The 24,304-nt window shown below is 49.9% G+C and overlaps 3 protein-coding genes across 9 annotated transcripts in view; 1 reads left to right on the forward strand and 2 right to left on the reverse strand.

Annotated features, from left to right (window-relative positions):
* The first annotated feature begins 1,146 nt into the window (after nt 1–1,146).
* Nucleotides 1,147–3,361, forward strand: Rasl10a (RAS like family 10 member A). Its single transcript, XM_051200404.1, has 3 exons — nt 1,147–1,639; nt 2,405–2,529; nt 2,737–3,361. Exons 1-3 carry the CDS (start codon nt 1,421–1,423, stop codon nt 3,002–3,004), a joined length of 612 nt encoding a protein of 203 aa, XP_051056361.1. The 5' UTR covers nt 1,147–1,420; the 3' UTR covers nt 3,005–3,361.
* A 115-nt stretch (nt 3,362–3,476) lies between these two features.
* Gas2l1 (growth arrest specific 2 like 1) lies at nt 3,477–8,384 on the reverse strand. 2 transcript variants are annotated; one of them, XM_051200403.1, is made up of 6 exons: nt 8,219–8,384; nt 6,890–7,542; nt 5,564–5,671; nt 5,386–5,482; nt 5,128–5,299; nt 3,477–4,803 (listed from the first exon to the last, which is right to left on the reverse strand). In XM_051200403.1, exons 2-6 carry the CDS (start codon nt 7,520–7,522, stop codon nt 3,774–3,776), a joined length of 2,040 nt encoding a protein of 679 aa, XP_051056360.1. In that variant the 5' UTR covers nt 7,523–7,542; nt 8,219–8,384; the 3' UTR covers nt 3,477–3,773. The 2 variants fall into 2 exon arrangements, with proteins under 2 accessions (XP_051056360.1, XP_051056359.1); XM_051200402.1 differs by having other exon boundaries at nt 6,890–7,692; nt 8,219–8,348.
* Nucleotides 8,385–13,835: 5,451 nt separating this feature from the next.
* The window catches only part of Ewsr1 (EWS RNA binding protein 1), a 28,411-nt gene continuing 17,942 nt past the window's right edge, over nt 13,836–24,304 (reverse strand). For 3 of the 6 annotated variants that reach the window (XM_051200268.1, XM_051200270.1, XM_051200266.1), the window contains 9 exons: nt 22,961–22,995; nt 22,396–22,428; nt 21,908–22,026; nt 16,717–16,846; nt 15,551–15,673; nt 14,859–15,021; nt 14,532–14,629; nt 14,129–14,381; nt 13,836–14,044 (listed from right to left, as the gene is read on the reverse strand). In XM_051200268.1, the coding sequence (XP_051056225.1) occupies nt 14,005–14,044; nt 14,129–14,381; nt 14,532–14,629; nt 14,859–15,021; nt 15,551–15,673; nt 16,717–16,846; nt 21,908–22,026; nt 22,396–22,428; nt 22,961–22,995 (994 nt within the window). In that variant the 3' untranslated portion in view covers nt 13,836–14,004. Of the gene's footprint in view, nt 14,045–14,128; nt 14,382–14,531; nt 14,630–14,858; nt 15,022–15,550; nt 15,674–16,716; nt 16,847–21,907; nt 22,027–22,395; nt 22,429–22,960; nt 22,999–24,304 lie in introns of all 6 variants that reach the window. The other 3 variants (XM_051200267.1, XM_051200265.1, XM_051200269.1) reach the window with 1 other exon arrangement.

Below are 24,304 nucleotides of genomic sequence, written 5' to 3' on the forward strand. Positions count from 1 at the left end.
GGGTCTGCCTCCTCCCCCTTCACAGGCTAGTTTCTCCTGCCCTTTCTTCCAATGTTCCGGGTCGAGGATATACACTGTCAAGGACTTTAGAGCCCTAGAGCTAAGTAGTTCTAGAGCCTTCCCGCCTAAGGAGGAGGCATTTTTGCTTTTATTTATTTTTTTTAAATTCATTTCATTATGCTGACAACCGGCTAGTCTTGAAGTTTTTGTTGAACAGATGAATAAATGAGCGCCTTGGTGTCGTGTCTGCATTCCACAGTACCTGGGTGTAGGGCAGAGGCCTGGGATTCCTCCCAATGTGTGGAGATGGCAGAGCAGACGCAGGCTGGGCAAACCCAGGATTTCCAAACGGTCAGAGGAGCTTCAGCGCTTGCCCGAGGAGGATCTGGGCCCTGCCAGTCTGGATGGCATGGCACTCCCTGTGAGGGGCTCTGTGCAGTGACCCGTGGGTCTGTTTCTTCACCTCCAACCTGTTGACGCTGTGGCTAGGGGCTGAGCTATGGGCAGAGATTCTTATGAGGCTCTCCCTTGTCTCCACCTCCGCTCCAGGCTGGCCTTTGAAACACTGTTCTTCCGGTCATTTGCCCTTGTGGGTGTAATGAGGGTGGTAGGGTCTCAGAGGAGATTGCGGGGTCGGGCCAGGGTCCCACTGCCCCCTCACCTTGAGACACCTCTCTCCAGCCTCAGTTTCCTTCTTCCTAAACCAAAAATACCAGGTTGAGGCGTCTGGTTCAAAGATGACGCAGGGGAAAAGCTCAGAAAAGAAGCTGGCGCTTAGGGTCTCAGGAACTAGGAGGAAGCCTTGAAGCCATCACCTTTGGTGCACGCGAGGACACAGACCTAGGCGCAATGCGACGCCCAAGGTCACTCAGCCCGAGGCCGGGTCTGTCCCCAAGTGTCCTGATTCCAGGGCCTGGGCTTGGCCAATAGCCAGGTTGCAGCCAGCTGGTGTTGGAGGAACGGGAAGGTGGCGCCCAGGGCTTCTGTTTTGGAACGGCGGAGGGGAGCACGCTGCCACCTGGGGGACCAGGCGCTAACGAGACGGCCGCCCGGCAGGCACTAAGCCGTGACCCTCCCCGGGAGGGGCGGGGCGGGGCGGGCGGGCGGTTACCTCATCGCCGCCTCCGGGAGGCCCTGCTCGCTCGCTCGCGCGGCCGGCTGGGGCGGCGGCTCCCGGCGCCGGAGCGAAGAGAGGGCCGGGCTGCGGGCGGGGGCGGGTCTGCGCCGCGCCAGGTGCGCTCTCCCTGCCGAGCTGCGGGTTCGGCCGCCGCCGCCCGCCGGTTCGGTCGGTGCTCGGGCCTGGCCTCTTGCTGCCCAGGTGCTGCAGGCGGCGCGACGCGGGTGTCCCGGTCCGGGCGCGCGCGGCGCGGTGTCGGCTCATGAAGCTCCCCGGCACCCGGCGCGGGGGCGCGGGCCAGCCATGGGCGGCAGCCTGCGTGTGGCTGTTCTGGGTGCTCCGGGAGTGGGCAAGACTGCCATCATCCGCCAGTTCCTGTTCGGTGACTATCCCGAGCGCCACCGACCCACAGACGGTCCCCGTCTCTACCGGCCCGCCGTGCTGCTCGACGGCGCTGTCTACGACCTGAGTATCCGTGATGGTGACGTCGCTGGCCCCGGCTCGAGCCCCAGAAGTCTCGAGGTAGCGGTTTGAAGGTGGCCAGGAGAGGGAAGGGGGGAGAGAAGAGAGAAGAGTGTGTGAGAGAGAGATGCTTGGTGCCCACGTGCGTGTCCACGTGGACTGACCCAGGGCGCCCAAGCATGTTCGGGGATTGAAGGGAGTGTCTTGGGTGAACTGCATGAGAGCCTCCTGCGCTAGCCTAGAGGCAGCCGGTGAGTGCTTGTGTCTTTCTTGCCTGACTAGGCTGGTGTCTGGATCTGCGTGTGAAACAGCACCTCCTGGGTATCACAGGCCAGACACAGGAGTATCCTTTCTAGAGGGGGGGGGCACTGCTCCCTCATTCCTGTGCCCTGGATCAAAAACTCAAGGATCTGTGCAAAGTCCCAGACAGACTTCTAGTCTTTGGCGCTGGATGCCTTTGAGGGCTTCTCAGAGGAGCTGGCATTCGAGTGTAAAGGGAGCTGTGAGAATATTACAAGAGAGCAGCAGGTGCTTAGGCCAGAGGCTTCACCGGGACAGTCACAGTCAGTCACCATCTGCTGGCTGGTGAAAGGTGAATTTCAGGCAATTACAGGCAGCAGTAATAGTGTAGGGAAGGAGGGTAGTAGTCTGAAGGGAGGCCCAGGATGTAGCAGAGTTAGTAATAGACTGACAAGATCCAAGCACGACTGGGAAATCTGGCCCGAGGGAGGATGCCTACAGTTTTGGGAGGTGATGGGGTCTGAGGATAAACCATGGTGTTTTGGAGTAGGAGGGTCAGCTGTAAACCTCAGTCTCTACTCCCAGGAGTGGCCAGACCCTAAAGACTGGAGCTTGCAGGACACAGACGCCTTTGTGCTGGTCTACGACATCTGCAGCCCCGACAGTTTCGATTATGTGAAAGCCCTGAGGCAGCGCATAGCAGAAAACAGGTGAGGGAGGGCTTGGCTGGAGGTGGTCTGCTTAGGGGAGCGGGTAGTGCTGGTCTGGGTGCCCACGAGGTCTCCGGGTGTATGAGGTCTTTGGCATACTCGGGGATCTCTGGCAGGAGGGAACCAACCGCATTTGTACACATGGGGAGGGCTCTTCTGGCCTTGGAGTCTCCAGCACTGCGTCTCTCATATCCATCCGGCCTCCAGGCCGGCGGGCGCGCCAGAGGCACCCATCCTTGTGGTAGGCAACAAGCGGGATCGTCAGCGGCTGCGCTTCGGACCTCGTCGTGCACTGGCCACTCTAGTGCGCAGGGGCTGGCGCTGCGGCTATCTCGAGTGCTCAGCCAAATACAACTGGCACGTGCTGCGTCTCTTCAGAGAGCTTCTGCATTGTGCCCTGGTGCGCACACGTCCTGCGCATCCGGCCCTGCGCCTGCAGGGGGCGCTGCATCCAGCACGCTGCAGCCTCATGTGACCGACCAGAAAGGAGAGGAAAATCTCATAAAAGCAGGTTCCCACCCATCTTCTGGCTTTTCTTTGAACCCGACTGGACCCAGACAACTCCCAATCATTGGACAAGATCAGTTTTATCTGAGACCTTATTGGTCTCACAATCACAAATGGGAAGGACTTGAATATGAACATGATTGGAAGCATTCATACAGCTTTACTGGAAATACCTTTTCTTTTTGGCGTTTTGAGGCAGGGTCTTACTATGTAGGTTCGGCTGGCTTCGAACTACAAAAACCCACCTGCTGTGCCTCTCCAGTGTTGGACTGGCTATTGGAGACATTTTTTAAGTCATAACTTACCAGGTAATAAAAAACTTAAAATGCAGAATGTAAGGGTTTCTTGTTCTGGAATAGGCAGGTCAGAGCGTTGAGGCTTGCCTTCCAGGCAATTAACTCTAGAATCCCAACATATAATGAAGGTTCAGTCCCCCAAAACAGGAGCTGAAGCAAAACTTTACTGTCAGAGGTTGTTTACTGGACCACAGGTCCTCAGGACACCAGGCTGGCCCGGTCTCCTCTAAGGCATTCAATAATATTAGTAATTAAATAGCAACACTCATCCCCGAAACCGGAATGTACAACAGGTGTTCCATTGTGTCAGGTGGTCCCTTAGGGTCTGGTCCCATGAGGTCTGGTGCTCAAGAGGTGGAGGGGGAGGGGTCCCTGAACGCAGAGGGTAGGTTAAGGCCACAAAGAAAATGAAATGGGGTGTGGTGCAGCTGAGCCAGTCTATCACATTCGAGAATCTGGTTGGGTCTTTGGGGTGGACTGCAGGGTATGCCAAGCCCCGAGCTCCATGGGTCCTGATGGGCGGCGGGGTCCCCGAGGTGTGGGGATGCGTGAGGGTTTACGGTCTGGCTGTGTGTCCATCCGGCCCCTTGCCAAGATCAGCGAGGGTTCTGGGCCAGTCAGAGAGCTCCTAGCTGCATCCAGTGCCCCCCCTATAGCAAGGCAGGGGCTGCCTTCATCAGAAGAGCTGGAAAGAGCTTGGCTGCGGGGTGCGGGCAGCCCATTGGCTGTGCGGCCTGATTCCCCAGGTTGGCCACACTTGCCACCCAGGACACTGAGTGATGAAGATGAGGAGCTAGAAGAACAGTAAGCCGAGTCCGGTGCCGGGGGGTCAGGGACGGGTCCCATAGGGGTATGGCAGGCAGCAGCTTCCCAGGCTCGGGTATTAGACAAGAATTCCTCTTCCAGTCGCTGCAACAGCTGCTGCTCCTGCTGTGGGTCAAGCTCCAGTGGTGTGCGGAAAGCGCTGGCAGGTGTGGCAGCCAGCTCTAAGCTTGGGCTGGGGCCCCGGGAAGGACGCGGCGCCGCAGGGCTGCGGGCACGTGGAGTCTGTGGGGTGCTCCTTCCGGAACCCCCCGATCCTCCGCCCCCCCTGGCCCGGGCTACACACGAGTGCTGCCCTTCTCGGTCCCTGCGCACCATCAGGACAGCCTGTTCCTCGCGGCTCTGGCTGCGGGCGCGACGCACGGGGCTGGAAGCCGACAGCTGAGCGCCTCGGCCTCCCGGGGCCATGCGGGGCCGTCCCCGGTCTAGCCGGTCTCGAGACTGGCTGCGAGGGGTGGGCGGCCGTCTGGGGGAGGCCGGGAGACCGGAGGTCAGCCGGTGGCTGGGCCGCTCCCTCCGGGAGCCAGTGGCCGCGTCGTCGCTGCGGGTACCCAGGGGGCCGCTCTGGGCTGAGGAGGCTGAGGAGTCACTGTCCCCGGAGTAGCGACGGGAGCGGGGGAGGGGGGGCAGCTGATCTCGGGGCCTGAGGTTGGGAGCGAGAGAGATGTGCATCACTGGCGCAGGTGGAGCGAGCTAGGGAGGCTTGGGCTTTGCCAGGGGACTTCCAGGGACAAGTGAGCATCCTGGCTGAGGCCACGACTCATAGCCCCAGACTTCCGAAGCCTGGGTTGGACCAGCCACCGCCTGGAGCCCGCCCCAGCAGTGTTGTTGGTTTGTCTGGGTTACCATGGAGATGGAAAGCCAGTCCCGCCCCCAAGCACGGGAACTTTTCCCAGGGTGTGAGTCACCGCGCCCAAGCAGACGCCCCTCCCCCACCAGCCCTGGTGGATCCACTGATCCCACAGCTTCTCACCTGAGCGGGGCCTCAGGCCCCTCTTTTGTGCTTCGCAGGCTGATGGGGGTTACTTCTGGCCGGGAGCCCCGGCGCTCACTTCCAGGGACTGGGCTACCGGGGCGGGGGCTAGGAGTGGGTGATCCCCTCTGCGGGGAGAAAGTCCCAGCCCTCTGCGAGGGCAGACGGTGGGCTGTGGGGAAGGATGCCGCAAGTGAGGGGCAGGGCCTCAGAGACCAGCCCCTCCCAGCTGGGCCAGTACTCCCTCCAGACATTTACCATTTGAGGAGCAGCGGCAAGGATCATGCTTATCTAGGTAGTGCTCCAGTGTATCCCAACCGCCACCCACGCGCACCATCACGTGGCTCCTTAGCACCTGCAGGTCAGAGGGCAAGTCACTGTGGGCCTCCTAGATAATCCCAGAGTGGGTGGATTCGGCCTTTGCTCCCTCACTTACCCTTACAAAGATGAGCAAGCTGGAGTCTCCCACTCGGTACTTCCCCTCAGAGACCTTGATCATGGGGAACTGGTCTGGGCAGGTGCAATGGCCCAGGATCTCTCTCACCTGAAGCCAGAGAAGAGATTCTAAAGGCCAAGGGTTAAGTCCCTCCTGGGTTTAACAGCAGCAGCTACAAGGCAGGAGGAAGTGCCTACTCCCTCCCACACAGGACCTTTGACCAGCTCACTGTATGGGCTCTGAGAACTCCTGAGAGTTCTGGAAGCCAACCAGAATGAGTGGAGAGGGCTGTGGCTGTCCAGGGATTACTGTGACAGACCAGAGACTGTCCCCTGGAAGAAACACCCTGAAAAAAAAAAAAAGCCTTAAGCCCATGAGAGGCCTGGAGCCATCCACATCCAGGGCAGGATGTGTGCAGGAGGCCCATGCTCCCATCTGAGCATCTCAACCAGAGGGTACCGCGTGGGACACACAAGGGCAACAGGCACAAAGGCCTGGCAAGCACACAGCTGCACACATGTTAAGGGAGGCAATGGATGGCAGACTGGTTATGTGGGAAGCCTACCCACAGCAGTACCAGAAGCAATGAGCAGGTGGGGCCTTGGGTGGCCCAGGCCCAGGCTGGGGGTGAGTGTGGACGGGGTGTCCACTCTGCCCACAGCCATCCAGCACCTGACTCTTAGGCAGGCACACCATAGTCCTAAACTCCTGATAAGAAAGAAACTTAGTCCAGCTGCGGGGGTGGCAGGGACAAGCAGGTCTTGGGGAGAGGGAGCTGGAAGCCTGCACCTCCTAAGCTCCCAAAAGCACTTCCTGTTCCCAACAGCAGCCAAAATGGGACTGGGCTTTCCATCAGGGCACCAGACCTGAGCTCCCCCCAGACACTCACTATGCACACTTAGCCTAGACCAGGGCAGCAGACAGTCTGAGGGCTGAAGTTGCCAATGTATCTGTCTAGCACCTGCATGCCAAAAGGTGCCTAAGTCACATAGTCTTCCAAATGAAGCAATGCACTGAACTGTGTTGCTGCTCATTTAATACAAAAACAAAAAAGCTGGTGGCAGAAGCTGGAGGGTTGTATGCCGCAGGCCCACGTGTACTGTGTGGCCCACTTAGTACCTCTGCCTCTCCGGGCTTATCCATTCCTTTGTGGCCAGGTATATATACCCTTGGCGGTCAATGTATGTACCACCCTTCCTGTGAGGGCAGGCTGCAGAGGATGGGTCCCATGAGGCTCTGGGATGGGGTTGGCATTAACTCTGCCATCTGGTCCCCAGGTGGGGAGAGTGGGCAAGGGTCATCCAGTGTGTACATCAGAACACTCACCAGCTCATCGAGGTTTCGAAGGTCATTGGGTGTCATTCGGGGTGTTCGGGTGGGAGCCCCGGATGCCGTGACAATTTCAGTGGCATCCTCTTCAGCAGCAGGGACACTGGACACCTGAGGGGTGGCTCGAAGCTCCTGCTCAATTTCCTGCTCAAACTGTACCAGCCTCGGGGCAAGCAGGCCGAGGCGCGCCCCGCGCCGGGCCACCTCTAACAGGCACAATACCACGCTCTTCTCATTCTTGCGCAGTACCAGGTCCTCTGTCTCAAACATGAGCACTTCAGGCACACCCAGCTCGGCTCGGCACCAGCCGATGAAAGTGGCTACGTTGTCTCGGGCCAGGAAGGAGCCAGGCGCCACACTGTGTGCCTGGAAAGCCACACCTCGGGTTGGGCGGGCAGCAGCCTGAGCCCGGGCAGCCTCAGTGACAGCGTTGGCATGTTGGCACAGGGCTGTGCCTGTGGCCAGCCCTGTGAGGAAGCCATCACCACTGCCGGGTAGACCTAGACTGTACAAGGCATTAAGCCAATCGGCCAGGTCTTCCTTCATGGCTTCTACGTAGGCCTCACTGGATCGGAATGGCCGCACACTCTTGGCCGCAGAGCCCGCGATGCCCGCCACTGGGTCCGCCATGCCCAGGGCCAATCGAGTCACTGTAGGCAGGGGACACAGGTCAAGATTGCTGTGGAGACCCGCACGGGCTCAGAATGGCCTACCTCTACCAGCTTGCCACTCAGAGCAAACGCGGTAACTCATTGTCCTCGGTGTCAAGTGGATACGGTGCCACGACCTGCTTCAAACGGCTCAATAAGACTCAGTGTTCATGCTTGTTGTCTGGCTCGTGAGGGGTGTGTGGCTGGGGGCCGGTTGGCACCAGTGGGATAGAAATGCCACTTAGAGACATGAAGACACGGGCAGGAGGGGAGCCTCGCCCGGGGCCACAGAGGGACAGTTTCCACTGCTCAGCCCACAGCCCTCACCAAGTCCCCGCCTTTCCCTCACCCTTCCGCTAAGGGCCGCCCCACCGGCTGCGCGGAGATGGTATCTCCATTCTACAGACGAGGAAACTGAGGCGCAGAAAGGGCAGTCGCTCGCAGAGCAGTGGGTGGAGGAATCGGGTCGCCTAGGCAGGACCCACCTTCTGGGAGAAGCGGCCCCCGGCCAGTGCCTGCACGGCCGGGACTCCGAATGGCTCCGCAGTGCTCGCGGCCTGGTCCAGAGAGGGTGCGTGGCCGGTCAAGGTCACACAGCCCCGGGAAAAGGAGCCCCGCGCTGCCCGACCCACCTCCGGACACCCTGGACAGGGGTCCTCGGAGTCCCCGCGCTCACCTGGCTCACCCCGCCACCCCGGGCAGCATTGCCCCGGCGGGGCCGGAGCCGGGCCGCGCCGCCGCACACAGGCGCCGCCCGAGCTCGCTGCATCCCGGCGCCGGCTCCGCCCCGCCCCTCTGGAATTCGGATCCGGCCAGGAAGGGGCGGGGCCGCGCTCTTAAAGGGGCCGTGCCTTTCTCGGCTCCGGCCCGACGCGGGTGGAGACGCCCTCCGGATTTTGACTTGGAGCTTTAGCAGCTTCCACTGTCCGGGGTCTCCCGAGGAGCGGTTCGGACTCTTTTAGATGTCCTCCCTCCGCGACAGTGGCCTTTCCGGAAGCGATAGGGGCCGGAGACTGCAGAGTCACCTCCGTCCCTGGTGGACCTCTGCAGGCCAGATAACCCGAAGCTCTTCCTCCAGGATGCCCAGGGTCAGTGGCTTTAGGGGACAAGGACATTGGGGCTCAGGGATAGGCAGGCGGCTGCGGGTTAGGCTAAGGAGGGGGCGTGGCAGGGGCAACTCCACGCCTGAGAAGGAGCGCGGAAGATCTAGGGAATCCTGCCCCCTGCTGTCGCCCGACGGGCTGGGCACCGCTTGCCATTTGATGCTCAGAGCTTTCATAAAGCTCAGACTATGTTCCCTAGACCTGAAGACTAACCAGGTCATCACCTTTAGGGAGAGCATCTTCAGGAGAGCAGCTGAGGAAGTAGGAGCTTGGTCGCGACTGTTACACTTTCAAGGATCAGAGGCATTTGTTGAGAACCTACTGTGAGCCAAGTCGCACCCCAAAGCCAGCTTTATGCTTACAATTTTCAGGAAAGCATACCCTGTTTTGAGAGAGGGATGAGGTACTGAGGGGAGAGTCTGGAACCTGTGGGTGTATGGAAAGACTGTAATTCTAACTCGGATCAAGAAAGAAGGTGAGGGAGGAAGCTAGGAGATACCTAGAGGGAAGTTTCACACTGAGGGAAAGGAAGGGAAGAAGAAGGAAAGAAGGAAAGTGGGCGGGTTTGCAAGGCTGGAGTGGTAGAGACATTAGAGTAGGTTATATCGGGCCTTATGGACTATGCTTTTCAAAAGACATGGATGCTATAGAGGGATTTATCACTATTAAATTATTATTATTGCCGGGCAGTAATGGCTACATACCTTTAATCTCAGCATTCGTAAAGCAGAGGCAGGAGGATCTCTGCGAGTTCAAGACCAGCCTGATCTACAGAGTGAGTTCCAGGCCCAGGATAGCCAAGGCTGTCTCCCCCCCCAAAAAAATTATTATTCGAATTTTATTGTTTTTGAGACAGAGTCTCACTATGTAACCTTGGCTGGCCTGGAACTCCCTAATAGACAGGGCTGGCCTTAAGATCATAGAAATTCTCCTGTCTCTGCCTCCTGAGTGCTGGGATTAAAGACATGCTCCACCATGTCTGGCCTTTATTATTACATTTTAATTAATAATTAATCTATATACATAGGTTTTTTGAGACAGTGTTTCTCTGTGTGGCTTTGGAGTCTGTCCTGGAACTCACTTTGTAGACCAGGTTGGCCTCAGACTCACAGAGATCCACCTGCCTCTGCCTCCCGAGTGCTGGGATTAAAGGCATGTGCCACCATCTCTGGCACATTTTATTTTGAGACAGAGTCTTGCTATTTAGCCTGAGCTCCTCTAAGGAGGGATTTGGAGCAGGGGAGACTGACTTAATAGTCTTAACAGGCCCTGTAACTGCTGTGGTGGTCTGTGTGGGGCAGAGCCTCAGAGGAAGTCAGGTGGTTTAGTCAGGAGTGGGGAGGGGATGCTTGTTTTTGGCAACCTGATGAGAACTGATGATATATGTTGGTGAGTTGAGTGTATCAGGCTAGATGAGGGAGAAATCCCACTGTTGGGGGAAGAGCTGCTAAATAATACCCAGGAGGGAGTTGAGGGACTGGTGGTGGGGAAATTGGATATAGAGACTAAAGACTAAGTGAAGAAATTGAGAAATGACCTGGTCTGGAACATGCAGTAATGATCCATTGTGCCCAACAATAATCTGATCTGATACACAGATACTTTTTATTATGTGTTTGTGTGTGCTCACGCATGCCAAAGTATGCACACAAAGCAGACTTTTGGAACTTTGTTCTGCCTTTCACCATGGGAGGTCCTGAGAATTGTAGCTTGGTAACAAGGTATAAACCTTGAGTCATTTTGCCAGCCCCATATGACAGTTTTGTAGATCTAGAGAAACTGAGGACAGGGGAAGTTGTGCATGAATTTGACTCCTGCTTGTAGCCACCTTGCTATGTTCAGGGTTCTGGACATAAAAGAGACCCACAAAGCTGGGCGTTGGTAGCACACACTTTTAGTTCCAGCACTCGGGAAGCAGAGGCAGGCGGATCTCTGTGAGTTCGAGGCCAGCCTGGTCTACAGAGCTAGTTCCAGGACAGGCTCTAAAGCAATACAAAGAAACCCTGTCTTGAAAAACAAGAGAGAGGGAGAGACCCACAACAGACTGAAGTACAGATACCAGAAAAGTTCAGTTTTTATTATGGTTACTTACAGAAACATGGGTGAGGGAGGGGTCATTTATAGGAGCAGAAATGATTCAAAGGTAGCAACATCACCAAAGCCCACCCAAACATTAGTGACAGCTCACTAAGCTGGAAACCTAGAGTACATTGCACAGTCTGCAGGCAACTCAACAGGCTGGAGAGTCCTTTCCAGGTGCCTCACTCAGTTGGTCTAGGCAGCTCTTCTAGGCAGCTCAGCTGGCTTCTGCTTCTTCTAGAGTCTCCTTTCAGCTAGGCCTGTGTGAGACCCTTCTTTGAGCTTGACTCTGCTTACCCTTGCAGAGTCAAGGGTCTGTTTCAAGGACTTCCTGAAGCTATTTTGTTTAAATAGCTTTCCTGTAGGATGGAATGTTTCAGTCTTGTTATTATTATGTATGTATGCAGTATTCTGTCTGCATGCATACCTGCATGCCAGTAGGTCATCAGATCTCATAGATGGTTGTGAGCTGCCATGTGGTTGCTGGGAATTGAACTTGGGTCTTGAAACTGTTTCTCAAGTATGATGGCTAAGTCCCCTAAGCCTCAGTGACTTCATGTGTAAAATAGGACTGTCGTCATTACATCACAGCTGTAAAAATAGTACTCAGTGTGGCCAGTTCAACTCAGTGTGGCTTGGCAATGGGGATGTCTACCACTGCTGTGAAGATCAATAAAGACAACTCTTTTCTAGTCTCTTGAGCTGGGGCATATTTGAGTCTTCCCCACACTGCAGCCTTTAAAATTGGTATTCCCTGACATGGCAGTAGTGATGCAGGACTCACTGATGTAACCAGAACCCTGGAGCTAAGGTAGCCCAGGGCCCCTGGGTAACCTTTGGTTTCTTGCAGATCCAAGATAAATAATAGAAACTACTAGAGAAATGAGAGGTTTGTGTCCTGGGATGCCCAAAAGGACAATTGTCTTGAGGCAGTGGCTCCCCTGCTACCTGTTTTAATTCCTGGCAAGGACACATGACCAGGTTTCCTGTTTGTTTTGAAGTAGGGGCTCATGGTGTTGTCTAGCTGGCCTTGAATGTAACAGCATGGTTAGTTTTACTGCCCTCCATATTGGGCTAGTAAGCGGCCTACCTGGCCTTGGTTATAATTAGAGGTCTAGTGTCAGTGGAGTCCCCTAGCAAAGCCTTCATGGCAGGCTCCAGCCCATGCACGGCAGCTCCAGGAATCGGTACTCTGGTCATTTAATGCATAGCTCTACCATCCTATCTGTAGCAGCTGACTTGAGCCCAGTCCAGACTCAGGCAAACATTTTCAAGATTCAGACTGCCTGCCAGATGAGCAGCTGCCCATCAGGATTCCTGCTGTTAGCTGTGGACATGACCCTTACAGCTTCCTGGGCCCTGCAAGAGAACAAAACAAAGCAGAAGGCTCTAGGCAATCTATTTGAGTGCCGCCCCTGTAGCAAAGAGTGAGGCAGAATGGGATGGTAGGGAAGCCAACTGCTACCCTGGGCCCCGACTGCACTGAGATGGTTAAGAGGGGCACTCCCTCTGAGCATCTCCTGCTACCCTGGGCCCTGACTGCACTGAGATGGTTAAGAGGGGCACTCCCTCTAAGCATCTCCGCACCCGGGCCCGGCGGCAGGGGGGGCCCCGGCCCGGCCCGGGGGGCCCCGGCCCCCATGTGACCCCACCACTTTTGTCAGGACCTGTGCTGTGTGACCTAGAGGGACCACAAAGCTATTCTGGAGACTTTGCTGTCCTGCCTTTCCTCCCTCCTGAGGCATCCACGACTTATGGGTTCAGAATCTACACTGCCAGGTGCTCAGGCACATCTCCATCCATAGGTGTGTTCCATCAGAGCCCTATCTCCAGTTCTCGGTATTTGGGACGAGTCTCACTGTGACCTCTATTCATGACTGTATTGCAGCCTCCAGAGTACTGGCAATCAAGTGGGCACCACCACCCTTGAGTGAATGCTAAGTTATTTGAACCCCTCCAATCAGGCGTTCGTTAATGTTAGGACACTTGACATGGTGTCCAGCAGAAGTCTAGCGGCAATGGCTTTAGGCCTCAATTTTGTGTAGAGGGCACTGGCCTGTAGAACTTGACTGCAGTGATTAAGGAAGAGCAGGGTGTGTGGCGAGCAAACAGCCAAGAGCACAGAGGTCTTGGGAGGGTGGATTGCCCCAAGTATGGTGGTGAACCACCTTAAACTGCTCTGGCCTGGCAGAAAAGGTGAGGATGAGGAATGGGAACCCAGTTTATTTGTGGTGGTTATAATTTGTGATGTCTAGGAATCAACAGCCTAGATGGAGGCTGCTGTGGGGCTATTAATGGTTGTTTGCTGTGACAGAACCAAGCCCTACTACTGCCAGTCAGACTTAAGCACAGGCAGCCCTTGCAAGAAGGGTGGTGCCAACTGAGATAAAGCACAGGGTGAGGACCTGGCATGGTAGCTCAGGCCTTTAATCTCAGCACTCAGAAGGCAGAGACAGGTGTCTCTTGAGTTAAGAGGCCAGCCTGGTCTACAGAGGGAGTTCCAGGAAGGTCAGGACTACATAGAGAAACCGTCTCAAAAAAACCAAGACAAAACACAGAGTGGGAGGTCAGCAGGGTAGGGGAACCCTAGTCAAGATGAGGGCTGCAAAGGAACTAAGAACAACCTGTTGGCACTGCAGGGCACATGGCAAGTTTCTCAGTGAAGGCACGGGATCATCCTGTGTATTTAGACAGGTGGAGTTGAATAACTAAAGGCCCATGGCTGGCTCAGTCTTCCGGAAGCAGGGGAGCAAATGTTAGGCAGCAAAGCCTAAAGTTTTCCAGCTTACTCCGGAGGAACCAGAAAACGAGAACACAGGTTTCGTCTTCAAGAACATCCCCAAGTTCCTGCCCCCATCCAGAAAGGCTGGAAAGAACTGAACACGAGACTGCAAACCAGAGGCAGAGAAGGATGACAGTTTATAAACATTTGGAATTTTATTTAAAAAAAAAAAAAAAATCACAACCATGAACATTGTTACAATTAGAGGCCCTCTTGGTTCTCCACAATGATACTGAGCATGCTCACAAGGGGTTCCCATTGTTAAGTCTTAAAACAACCATCTTTAAAAGGAAAAAAAAAAAAAAAAAAAAAAAAAAAACTCAGCACACTACCATTTAACTTGTTTTAATGTTTCTTCACAAATGGTGAAAATACTAAAGTACAGACAAGGAATAATCATAATGTTGTGGCCAACATTATAAATATGGAATTATAAATTTAAAACATTTTCTGGTTTAAAAAATAAATCTGGTCGTCAATGCAGCTCTGTGGGTCTCTCTAGTAGGGCCGGTCTCTACGTTCCTGACGGTGCTCGCCTCTGCAAATCAAAGGGACACTTTGGTTAGAATAAAGAAGGGACACAGAGCCCTGTCAGAGGACCAGGTGCTCCCCCACCACATACTTGTCCATTTTCCCAGGTCCTCCACGTCCGCCTCTTCTTCCTCCCATCTGTTCCATCAATGGTCCAGGAGGGCCCCCAGGACCACCTCGTCTTCCTCCACCAAAGCCACCTCGATCCATGCCACGGCCACCTCGGAAGCCACCTCTGTCTCCACCTCGGCCACCTCTGAACATTCCTCCAGGACCGCCACGGTCCATAAGTCCACCTCTTCCTCCCCGCATGCCACCAGGGCCGCCTCGGCCACGATCACCACCTAAGGCAAGAAGGAAGAGTGGCAGGTGAGTCAGAGGAGTAGAGGCTGAGGCTCTGAGGACACACTGTGGTAGATCTGCTAATCCTTCTCCTAGAGCAGACACTACTCAATCACCAGGAAGCTGAGGTGCTCCAAGAAACCTATACCTACCCGGAGGAGGGAAGGGTGGCGGGAGGAAGCCCTCAGGCTTAGGGGCCTTACACTGGTTGCATTCTGTTCTCCAAGCGAAGTTCTGGTTTCCACAGCCCCTGCATAAAGTTGTATCACAAGAGAAATCACCAACAGAACTGAGGGAGGTGGATTCACACCACATTATATGCACAATCATGGCATTCCGGGCACAAAACACTAGGGTCTGAAGTAGGTCTCAGGCAGCAACCTGAGTACTCAACCAAACCTCTACCCATAATCCTGTCCCAGAGTGGGACTGGGGTGAAACCACTAGCAGGCTATCAATCTACAGGGAGAAGTACATACGGATTAGGACACTGCCAGTCTCCAGCTCGGTGCTGGACATTTCCTCCTCCAGAGGGGTTCCCTCGGGAGCCTCGGGGTCCCCGTGGGGGGAAGCCGCCTCTGTCTCCTCCACGGCCTCCCATGCGACCCATGGGTCCTCCAGGACCTCCTGGGCCACCAGGACCTGTAACAATAAACAGCCAATCACCTTTTCAAAGCAACACTGCTATAGGAAACTCTTCCACAGGCCCAGAGTGTTGTCCGTGAATGCTATTTTTGTTTTTTGAGACAGGGTTTCCTCTGTATTGCTTTGAAGCCTGTTTTGGAACTAGCTCTGTAGACCAGGCTGGCCTCAAACTCACAGAGATCTGCCCACCTCTGCCTCCCAAGTGCTGGGACTAAAGGAGTGTGCCACCAATGCCTGGCAATGAATGCTTTCTGTGTAATTTCATATAGTCACCACCAACTATATGGCATTTCTATATCATGAAACTGACATCCAGGTGGTTCCCTGGAGCTCCACCCTATCTGACCAGTTAAGCTGTATTGTACAAACACGCAATGCTGGCTCAATGGTCAAGTATCAATTTTATAAACCCTTTCCTTATTTTACTGTTCTACTGCTTCTCAAGGGCAAAAATTACTGGAGAAAACCCAAACCAAACCTGTTTAAAGTAACAGAAGAGTAGCTAAAAGAAAGTGCCAATGAGTACCTCCACGAAGTGGTGGTGGCATCCCTCTGCCCTCTCGAGGTGGCATGCCACCCCGCATGCTGTTCATTGGAGGCTTCTTTCGGGCAAGAGAAACTTTAAGTTTACTTCCTTGGAAATCTTTTCCTAGAAAAAGATAAGGGAACATCAGTGATCCTTACAGCTCAACTCTTCTGTCTCCAAGCAGCTACTTTTCAACAGATTCCATCTCACTGAACTTGTCCACCTGGACTTGTTTTAACAAGTACAAGGCTTGGGTTCGATCCCCAGCACTACATCAAACTGAGCATTGTAAGCCAGCTAGTCAATGCCTAAAATCTCAACATTTGGAAGTAGATGTAGGACCGGAGGATCAGGAAGCTCAAAGTCATCAATAGCTACATAAGGAGTGTGAGGCTAGCCTGGACTATATGACACTGTCTCAAAACAAAACAAAAAACAACACACAAACCAACCACCCAACAACTAAAGCGGTGAGGTCAAAATAAAGGTTGTTAAAGATATTTATTTAAGCAAGGTGTGTGGTGCACTCCTGAAATTCTAACATATGGCAAAAAAAAAAAAAAAAAAAAAAAAGAGTGACAGCCAGGTTCAAGACCAGCCTGCCCACATAAGGAAAGCGTTACTTAAAAGACATTAAATACCTAGGAATAAGACTCAGTGGTAGAGCAATTGCCTAGCATGCAACTACTGTAGCCTAATTGTCAGTACTTGGTGGTGGCTATGGTCCTTGAAACACTCAAATGTACACTGGTAATGACATCTTCCTTCCTGTGTGTCTTTCATGGTTCCAGAGACTGAACCCAGGGTAGGGTCGGGTGAGTACTTGAAGCTTGAACAAGGTAGCTTTGCAATTAAAACACAAAATAAAAGGATATCCTGACCTAGGGACAGTGTCTGTGTCCTTTAGCAGAAGGGGAACACAATGACCAACTTCCTTCTGGAGTGGATCATCTTACTGTTTCAACTCTCAAATTCCTCCTTCCTCCCATATTGTGGTCCAGAAAAGGTTAAGTACATTCCTTCAGTTTCTACACTCCAGAGAATGATGTTTTAACAGTATCCAATATAGCATATACTTTCTCAGAGGTGACATACGAACAGTTCTAACTTCTTAAATGTTCCTTCATAAGCAGAATTCAGAGTGACAGGGAGGGAGGACATCCTACCATCAAACCATTCCACGGCAGCCTTGGCAGTTGGTGGATCTTCATAGGACACTGTGGCATCACCTTTAGGCTTTCCTGTCTCCTTATCCAGGTAGATGTGGATCATGGGTTGCCCAGTTCTCTTGTTCATCTATAGTTAAAATAATTAGGATGTAACATTTGACCTTAAATAAATTCACAGTAATCCCTAAGTAGCACCCTCCATTGTCAAAAAGGCAGCCACAGAGAGTGAGATATTCCACACCTTTAATCCCAGGGCCCAGGAGACAAAGAGAAATCTATTTCCAGGCCAGCCAAGGCCAACACATCGAGACTCCAAAACAGTCAACAGGCAAGACACAAGACTACTAATATTAAGTCTACCTCAGAGTATCAGAATCCAGAGTAACTTAATTTGTCAGCACCTACAACAAATAGGTATTGAGGTAAACTCTACATCTCAGATGTATTCAGTACAGTACCAAAAGCAAGCAGTTCGAGTCCTACTCTTGGTCCTACCATCCTGATGTTGATCTTGGTTCCTGTGCAATAATCCCACAAGAAGTGCCCAAAGAGACAGCCAAGCCAAGCTCTGGCTTCACAGGACATGTAATGATTATAAAGAAAATCAGCCCCAGGACTAGGGATGCAGTTCATTGGAAGAGCATTTTCCTAGCATGAACATGATCAGAGTTTGATCTCTAGCACTCTAAAAACAGAAAGAAGAAAAACTTCCTTAATGACAACCTCAAGGCTGAGAATATACATCAATTTTTGATTTCCTTCAGGATTGGAAAGCTAATTTGTTTTTTCAGCTGAGCACATGATTGGCTTGAATTCAGACATCACACTATACAAGAAATAGGCATATGAACAATACCTAACTATACAGGCCTATGAACACATCTAGTAATATCTGAGTGCTCTTTTCTGGGTTCAAAGATGATAAAACACTAAAAACAAAACCAAAAACTGGCCAGGTGTTGGTGGTGCTCGCCTTTAATCCCAGCACTCGGGAGGCAAAGGCAGGCAGATCTCTGCAATTCGAGTCCAGCTTGGTCTACAGAGCTGGTTCTAGGACAGGCTCCAAAGTAATACAGAGAAACTATCTTGAAAAACCAAAACTAAACCAAAAGCTGAACTGGGCGGTGGTGCAAGCTTTTAAACCCAGTACTTGGAAGACAAAGGCAGGCAGATCTGAGTTCAAGGCCAGCCTGGTCTACAGTGAGTTCCTGGACAGCCAGGGAGGATTATACAGACAGAGTCTCGAAAAACCAAAATAATAAATTCAGGTGGGAGGAGCCAAATACTCACATACTAATAATGCTATTTGGCTTGATGGGAAACATTTTTTATCTTATTGAGTCATCTTTGACAGTATTAAGACTTAATACTATGTGTATATGTGTGAGCCTTCAAAGGCTAGCAATGAGAGGGTGTCAGATTCCTTGGAACTTGAGTTGTGGTTGTTATGGCACAGTATGTGGGTGCTGGGAATTGAATCTGGGTCACCTATAAGAGCAGCAAGTGCTTGCTGCTGTTAGCTATCTCTCCAGTTCTAGTATACTGATGCAAACTGGGTATAGTTGTTCATGCCTATAATCCCAGCACTCAGAAGGGTGAAACAGAAGGATCATCACTGGCTCCAGGACAGACTAAGAAAGTGGGGACACTATCTCAAAAACCATAAAATTATACATGTACCAACCAATAACACCCCATCCTCTCTTGCCCCCCTCCCCTTGGTTTTTCAAGACTGGATTTCACTATACAGCCCTGGAACTCAATCTGTACATCAGGACGGCCTTGAACTCAGAGAATTAAAGGCGTGCACCACCACCTCCCAAGTATAATGCCATTTTTTTAAAAAAAGGACACAAAATATAGCAAAATATCATACAAATGAGGAAATGCCATTTTAAAAAGATTTTATGGTCACGGATGCCTGCATATATATATATGCACTTCATGGTGTGCAGTAACCACAGAAGCCAGAAGAGGTTGTCAGATGCCCTGGAACTACAGTTGCTGAAGGTTGTGAGTGTCGGGAACTGAACCTGGGTACTTGGAAAGGATAGCAAGTGCTCTTTAATCCAGCCTCGAATGAGCATTTTACCTATATGAGTATCAGTATATCATTTGTTTTGGAACCCTTGGGACTGGAGTTACAATTGTGAGCTGTCATGTGGGTGCCAAGAACTGAACATAGGTCCTCTGGAAAAGCAGTCTTGAGTCCTAAGCAATCTCTCCAGCCCCACAAATCTTTGAAAAACTGATGGCAAATTACTGACTTAACCAGTGTGACTCCCAATTGATACAAGTATATATGCACACAAACGTATGTATATGTCAGTCTACACACACACACACACATACAAACACACCCTCGATGGATGGTGGTGGCGCATGCCTTTAATCCCAGCACCTGGTAGGCAGAGGCAGGTGAGTTTGAGGGCCAGCCTGGTCCATAGAGCACGTTCAAGGACAGAGGGAACTACACAGAGAAACCATATCTTGAAAAACCAAAAAGAAAAACTACCCAACTCAACAAAATCAATCAAACAAGACAAAATCGGGACATGGAGGTGGTGGCTCATACATAACAATTGAGATGTTGAGGTAGGATTATTTTTAGTTCAGGGCAAGTGTGGGAGCACAGCAAGTTTTAAGTTAGCCTAGGTTAAAAGGCCTTGTTAAAATACAGAGACTGACCGACAAGCTGGTTCAGCAGGGCAAAGTGAATGTTGCTCAGTCCACAACCTGAGCTGGATCTCCAATATGGAAGAGGACTCACTGACTTGCAAGTTGTTCTTTGACCTCCATACACACATTAAGACACATTTTAAATGTAGTAAATTAAAAAGAAATGATCAACAATCCACCTCCATCCCCCAAAAGGATTTCCCTGTGTAGCACTGGCTGTTCTAGAACTTGCTTCGTAGACCAGGCTGGCCTCAACTCAGAGATTATAGGACAAGCAGCCTGTCTCTGCCTCCAAGAGTGCTAGGATTAGAAGCATATGCCATCACACCTGGCTAATAATCAACACCTCAAACATAAAATATGAGCACAGGAATTTGGTTTTTCACTTTTGCCCAGAGTGGGTAGGACAACAGAAAATCATTAACAGCATATGGTGAATGTATGTGCATGCACAAATAGGTAGAGAAGACTCTATAGAACATTTGGTCTTCTTGCAAAGGACCTATGTTCAATTTACGGCAATGAGGCCTTTCCAACTGCCTATAGTTCCAGTTTCATGACAGATCTGATACCTTCTTCTGGCCTACATGCATGTGACACAAAGACATACACTCAAAGGCATATAACTTAGTTATAATAGAGTGGACAGCAGCTGTGCAAAGTGGGCTGGCCAGATAACTGCCATATATAGCAATCCCATAATCCCATATAGCAGAAGGAAAGACCTGACTCAATTTGACCTCAGACCTCCAGAGATATTCTGTGGATTGTGTATTTTATCTCCCCACATTTACACAAACAAATGGAAAAGAAAGAAAAAGCAGAACCACCCGACTTCCTAGATACGGAGACTCATAACAAAGTTGTAGTACAAATCAACTGTACCAACCAGTCAACAGTTATACATGTAAATCTTTCAATTAGATCTCATAACAAGCCTGTAACCAGGAAGAAGGAAAAGAAAATGACAAGTAACAAACCTGACAGCTAACAAAAATCAAACCAAGAACTTCTAGTCCCACCAGGTGTGCTATCAATGTTCCTTTAATCGTAGCTTTAATCCTAGACCAGAGACACAGCCTGGTCTACATGGCCAGTTCTAGGCCATCATCCAGAGACCCTGTTTTATTAGGGAAAAAGAAAGCACCACAATACCAAACCACCGCTAAAAATCAAATTAAATGAAAAAGAACTTCTAGACCAAAAGACTACACACACAAACAAAATACAGGTTGGAAGAAGGTACTTCCAATAGACAAGGATTAGCACTCAATCTATATGGAGCAATAGTTGGCTTATGGATACACAGCACCCACATTGCAGCTCACAACGGTCTAATTCCAGTTCCAGGGATATAACACCTTCCTCTTACCTCTGAGAGTAACAGACATGTGCACAGTGTACACAAACAGACAAAACACACATACACATAAAATAATAAATACTTTTGCTGTTTTTGAGGGTCTCACTATATGTGGATTAGGCTGGTCTTGAACTCATAGAAACCTGCCTTCAGAGAACTGGGATTAGGTATGTCACCCAGGCTAGACATTGATAGCTTATGCCTTTAATCCAGCACTCAGGAAGCAGAGGAAAGTGATCTGAGTTCAAGGCCAGCCTGTTTGGCCTACAGAGTGAGTTCCAGGATGGCAAAGGGCTGTTATAGTGACCGTTTCCAGGGGTGGGTGGGTGTGTGGTGGTCACCACACCTGCCCTATTCCCTAGTGTATTATTCTCATAATTTGGCAGCTTAATAAGAATGTGAAATAAAATACTACTGAAAAATACATCTTTTAGGGATGAAAATAAAATTCAGTCTAAGGTTGAATTCAATTTGTATATGTCAAGTAATTAAGGGAATACTCCTAAAAATCGGGTGTGGTGGCGCACACTTTTAACCCCAGCACTATGAAGGTAGAAGCATGTGGATCTCTTTGAGTTCCAGATCATCTAGAGCTTCATAGTGAGATCAGCTTAAACACAAACACTCAATTAAAATTTTTTTTTTTGCTGAGACTGGATTTGTCTGTGTATACCAGGCTGGCTTTGAACTCAAGACATCCTGAACCTTCAATTCTTATGCTGGGAAATAAATCTATAAACGTCTAAATGCCTCTATATAGTATACAACCTATTCCTAGAGTTTGTGTAAGCATTTGAACAATTAACTGATAATTTGAAAACATGTCTCCAATTCTTTTTTCTCAACAGAAAAGAACAAGTTTATTTGTCAGAAAAAAAAAAAACAAACAAAAACTCAGCAGACTTAGTAATAGCACAACAAGCTGCTCAACATTTTCATCTACAAAAACTGCCTAACGTTACAGTCTGGCACTTAGAAAGCTGAGGCAGAAGGATCAGGCCATCCTGGAATACAGGAGCTCTTATCTCAAAACAACAACAACAGAAACCCAGCTAACAGGAGAAGCTACTATTTTGGTGGCCCTAAGACCCTAGTGCATTATGCATGCAAGGTAAGTGCTACATCAATCACTGGTTATCCACTCACCTTGACAACCCCACACTGCTTAAAGAAGTCTGCCAGATCATCCAAAGTCACATTGTCATTTAAGCCTTGCACATAAATTGCACTGTTGTCAGAGTCTTCATCAGGATCTATAGGAAGGCCTTCCAGAGAAAATAAACAGAATTACTGCCCTGTATTAATAGTGGCTTCTTTTTTTTAAGAGATGGGCTGGCCTCAAACTCCTAATTCTCCTTTTTCAACAGCTCAGGTATGTCCCACCAGGAGCTTATAGTAGGGGCTTGCTTAATCAATTGGACATTATCAAACAATATTCACAACAAAGGTAAAAGAACTATTAATCATACTGATAGTAGATGGAAATTTTCGGTTACTTTTAAAACTGCAAGGAAGTCCCAAGCAAGCTGTCTTTTGCCAAGAATGGATCAGTCTGCTAAGCTACTAAGTAAGCTCTTGCTTCTATGGCATTTACTCAAAACAACATGAGTTAAAGTTCAAGAATTTAAAGTTACCTAGATCAAGATCTGGTCCTTCATCCATGGGTCCTGCCAACCAGGAAAGATCATATAAGATATTATCAGTGCAAGCCTTGCAAGCTACAAATCTTACAAACACACACAGCTATCTACTACACCACCATTTGATGGGGGACTCATTAATTCAAAATGACCCGCACTGCTAAAATGGAGCAGTGCCCCTTTAGCGTTTGTGAAGTTTGCTAGGGTTTTCCTTTTTTCCTTTACTCGTTTGTTTCTAAACCATTAACCAAATACACTTTCAATGCTTATGTGCCAAATTAGTGTTAAAATTAAACTCAAAACCTTTCCTCCACATAAACCAAATTAAAGCTGTACTCTCCCCCACATTATAGAAGCAGTTGCTCAATACTTCAAGTTACCCTTTGTTTTGTAACCATAGGTTAACCTTATTACCCCTAAGACAATGCCGGCAGTACCCATTAGTCTCTTTTGTATAGATCATTTTTAAACCACTTATGAAACTAGTAAAAATTATAGTTTTCTAAAAACTGTCTTTATTTTTTTTAAACACTATCCATGGTAATACTCAAAAACTTACCACCAGGCTTATTGAAGCCACCTCGCTCTCCAGCGCTGCTGGGGGGATAAACGAAGAAATGAAGGCCTTTCCCTTTAAAAGCCAGTACCGCTCTGAGCCTTGCGGGGGCTCGTGGGGAAGAAGGGCACTGGCTAAACACATCTCCAAACAATGCATCTCTCTCATCTTGTCACTATGCCTTTCTTCAGGGCAGCTTGCTCAAATTTCCTTAATATACAACCTTGTTTGTCTGATTGGACACACCAGTGTGGCTGGTTTCTTTCATGTCAGGGGCTGGTATTAATAGTGCAATACTTGGCAAATTAAGAAAGGGGAAAAAAAAAAAAAAAACAAAAAACAAAAAACAAAAAACCAAACCAAACCAAACCAACAAAAAAAAATCCCTAGACCCAAACACCCATCCCATCAACTGAAACACCAGGGAGCTTGGTGTAGAAATGTGAAGGCAGAGACAATTGCTGTGATGAACCTTTCCAAGGTCATAAAGGTGCACCCTCAACCTCTCCCCAGGGAGAGCCAAATGAGGTCCTAGGCTTCCTAACAAGTCACAGTATAATAGAGCAGGAGACAAGCACATTAAATGTCTACAACACACATCAGAGGACACATCCAGCCAGATCTTCAGCATAAAGCCATACAGTCCAGGGCTCTAATGGATTTAACAGTTACTGTGAAAGGAAAATTTACAACAAATACCAAGGCTCAGTGGACTGGGGGTGCAACTTTATAGACATACCAGTTAAGAAGGCTATGGCAATATACACACTATACAGAGAGGGGAGGGAATATGAATTGTGGTTTTTTGGGGGAAGGGGCAGTATTTTCTAGGATTAAATAAATAAAGGTAGCTCCCCAGTAGGAAGACCTGACGTTTCTTAACCAGTATTGCACCTTTAATACCTAAATATACAACTTCAAGCTGTTGCATGCAGCTTTGCTTCTCTTTTAAAAGTACACACCATAAAATGTTCTCTCTCTCTTTAAACACAAAGTTTACACTTTAATGTTACACAATTCTAGAGTATTATACCTCCTCTGGTTCATTACCAAACAACAAGTATGCAGTTACCAAAGTTACAGAAGGATTCCATTTATACAATGAATACATTTTGTTTAAAATATTCTATGTATATTTTTCCTCTCCATATGGACACCGTGTCTAGTCCCACTTTTCATTATGCTGCCGGCTGAGTACTGAGTACGGGTACTTTTTAAGTATTGAAGTGTATACAAGGCTCTCACTTTGTAACCTGTAGCATATAAATGCGACAAAGCATGTTAAAAAGTTTCCACGTTTAACAGCCAATGAAAATATCAAAATACTGAGGCAATGAAAAAGGGCAT

The sequence above is a fragment of the Phodopus roborovskii genome, unplaced genomic scaffold (genome assembly GCF_943737965.1).
Source record: "Phodopus roborovskii unplaced genomic scaffold, PHOROB, whole genome shotgun sequence".
NCBI lineage: Eukaryota > Metazoa > Chordata > Mammalia > Rodentia > Cricetidae > Phodopus > Phodopus roborovskii.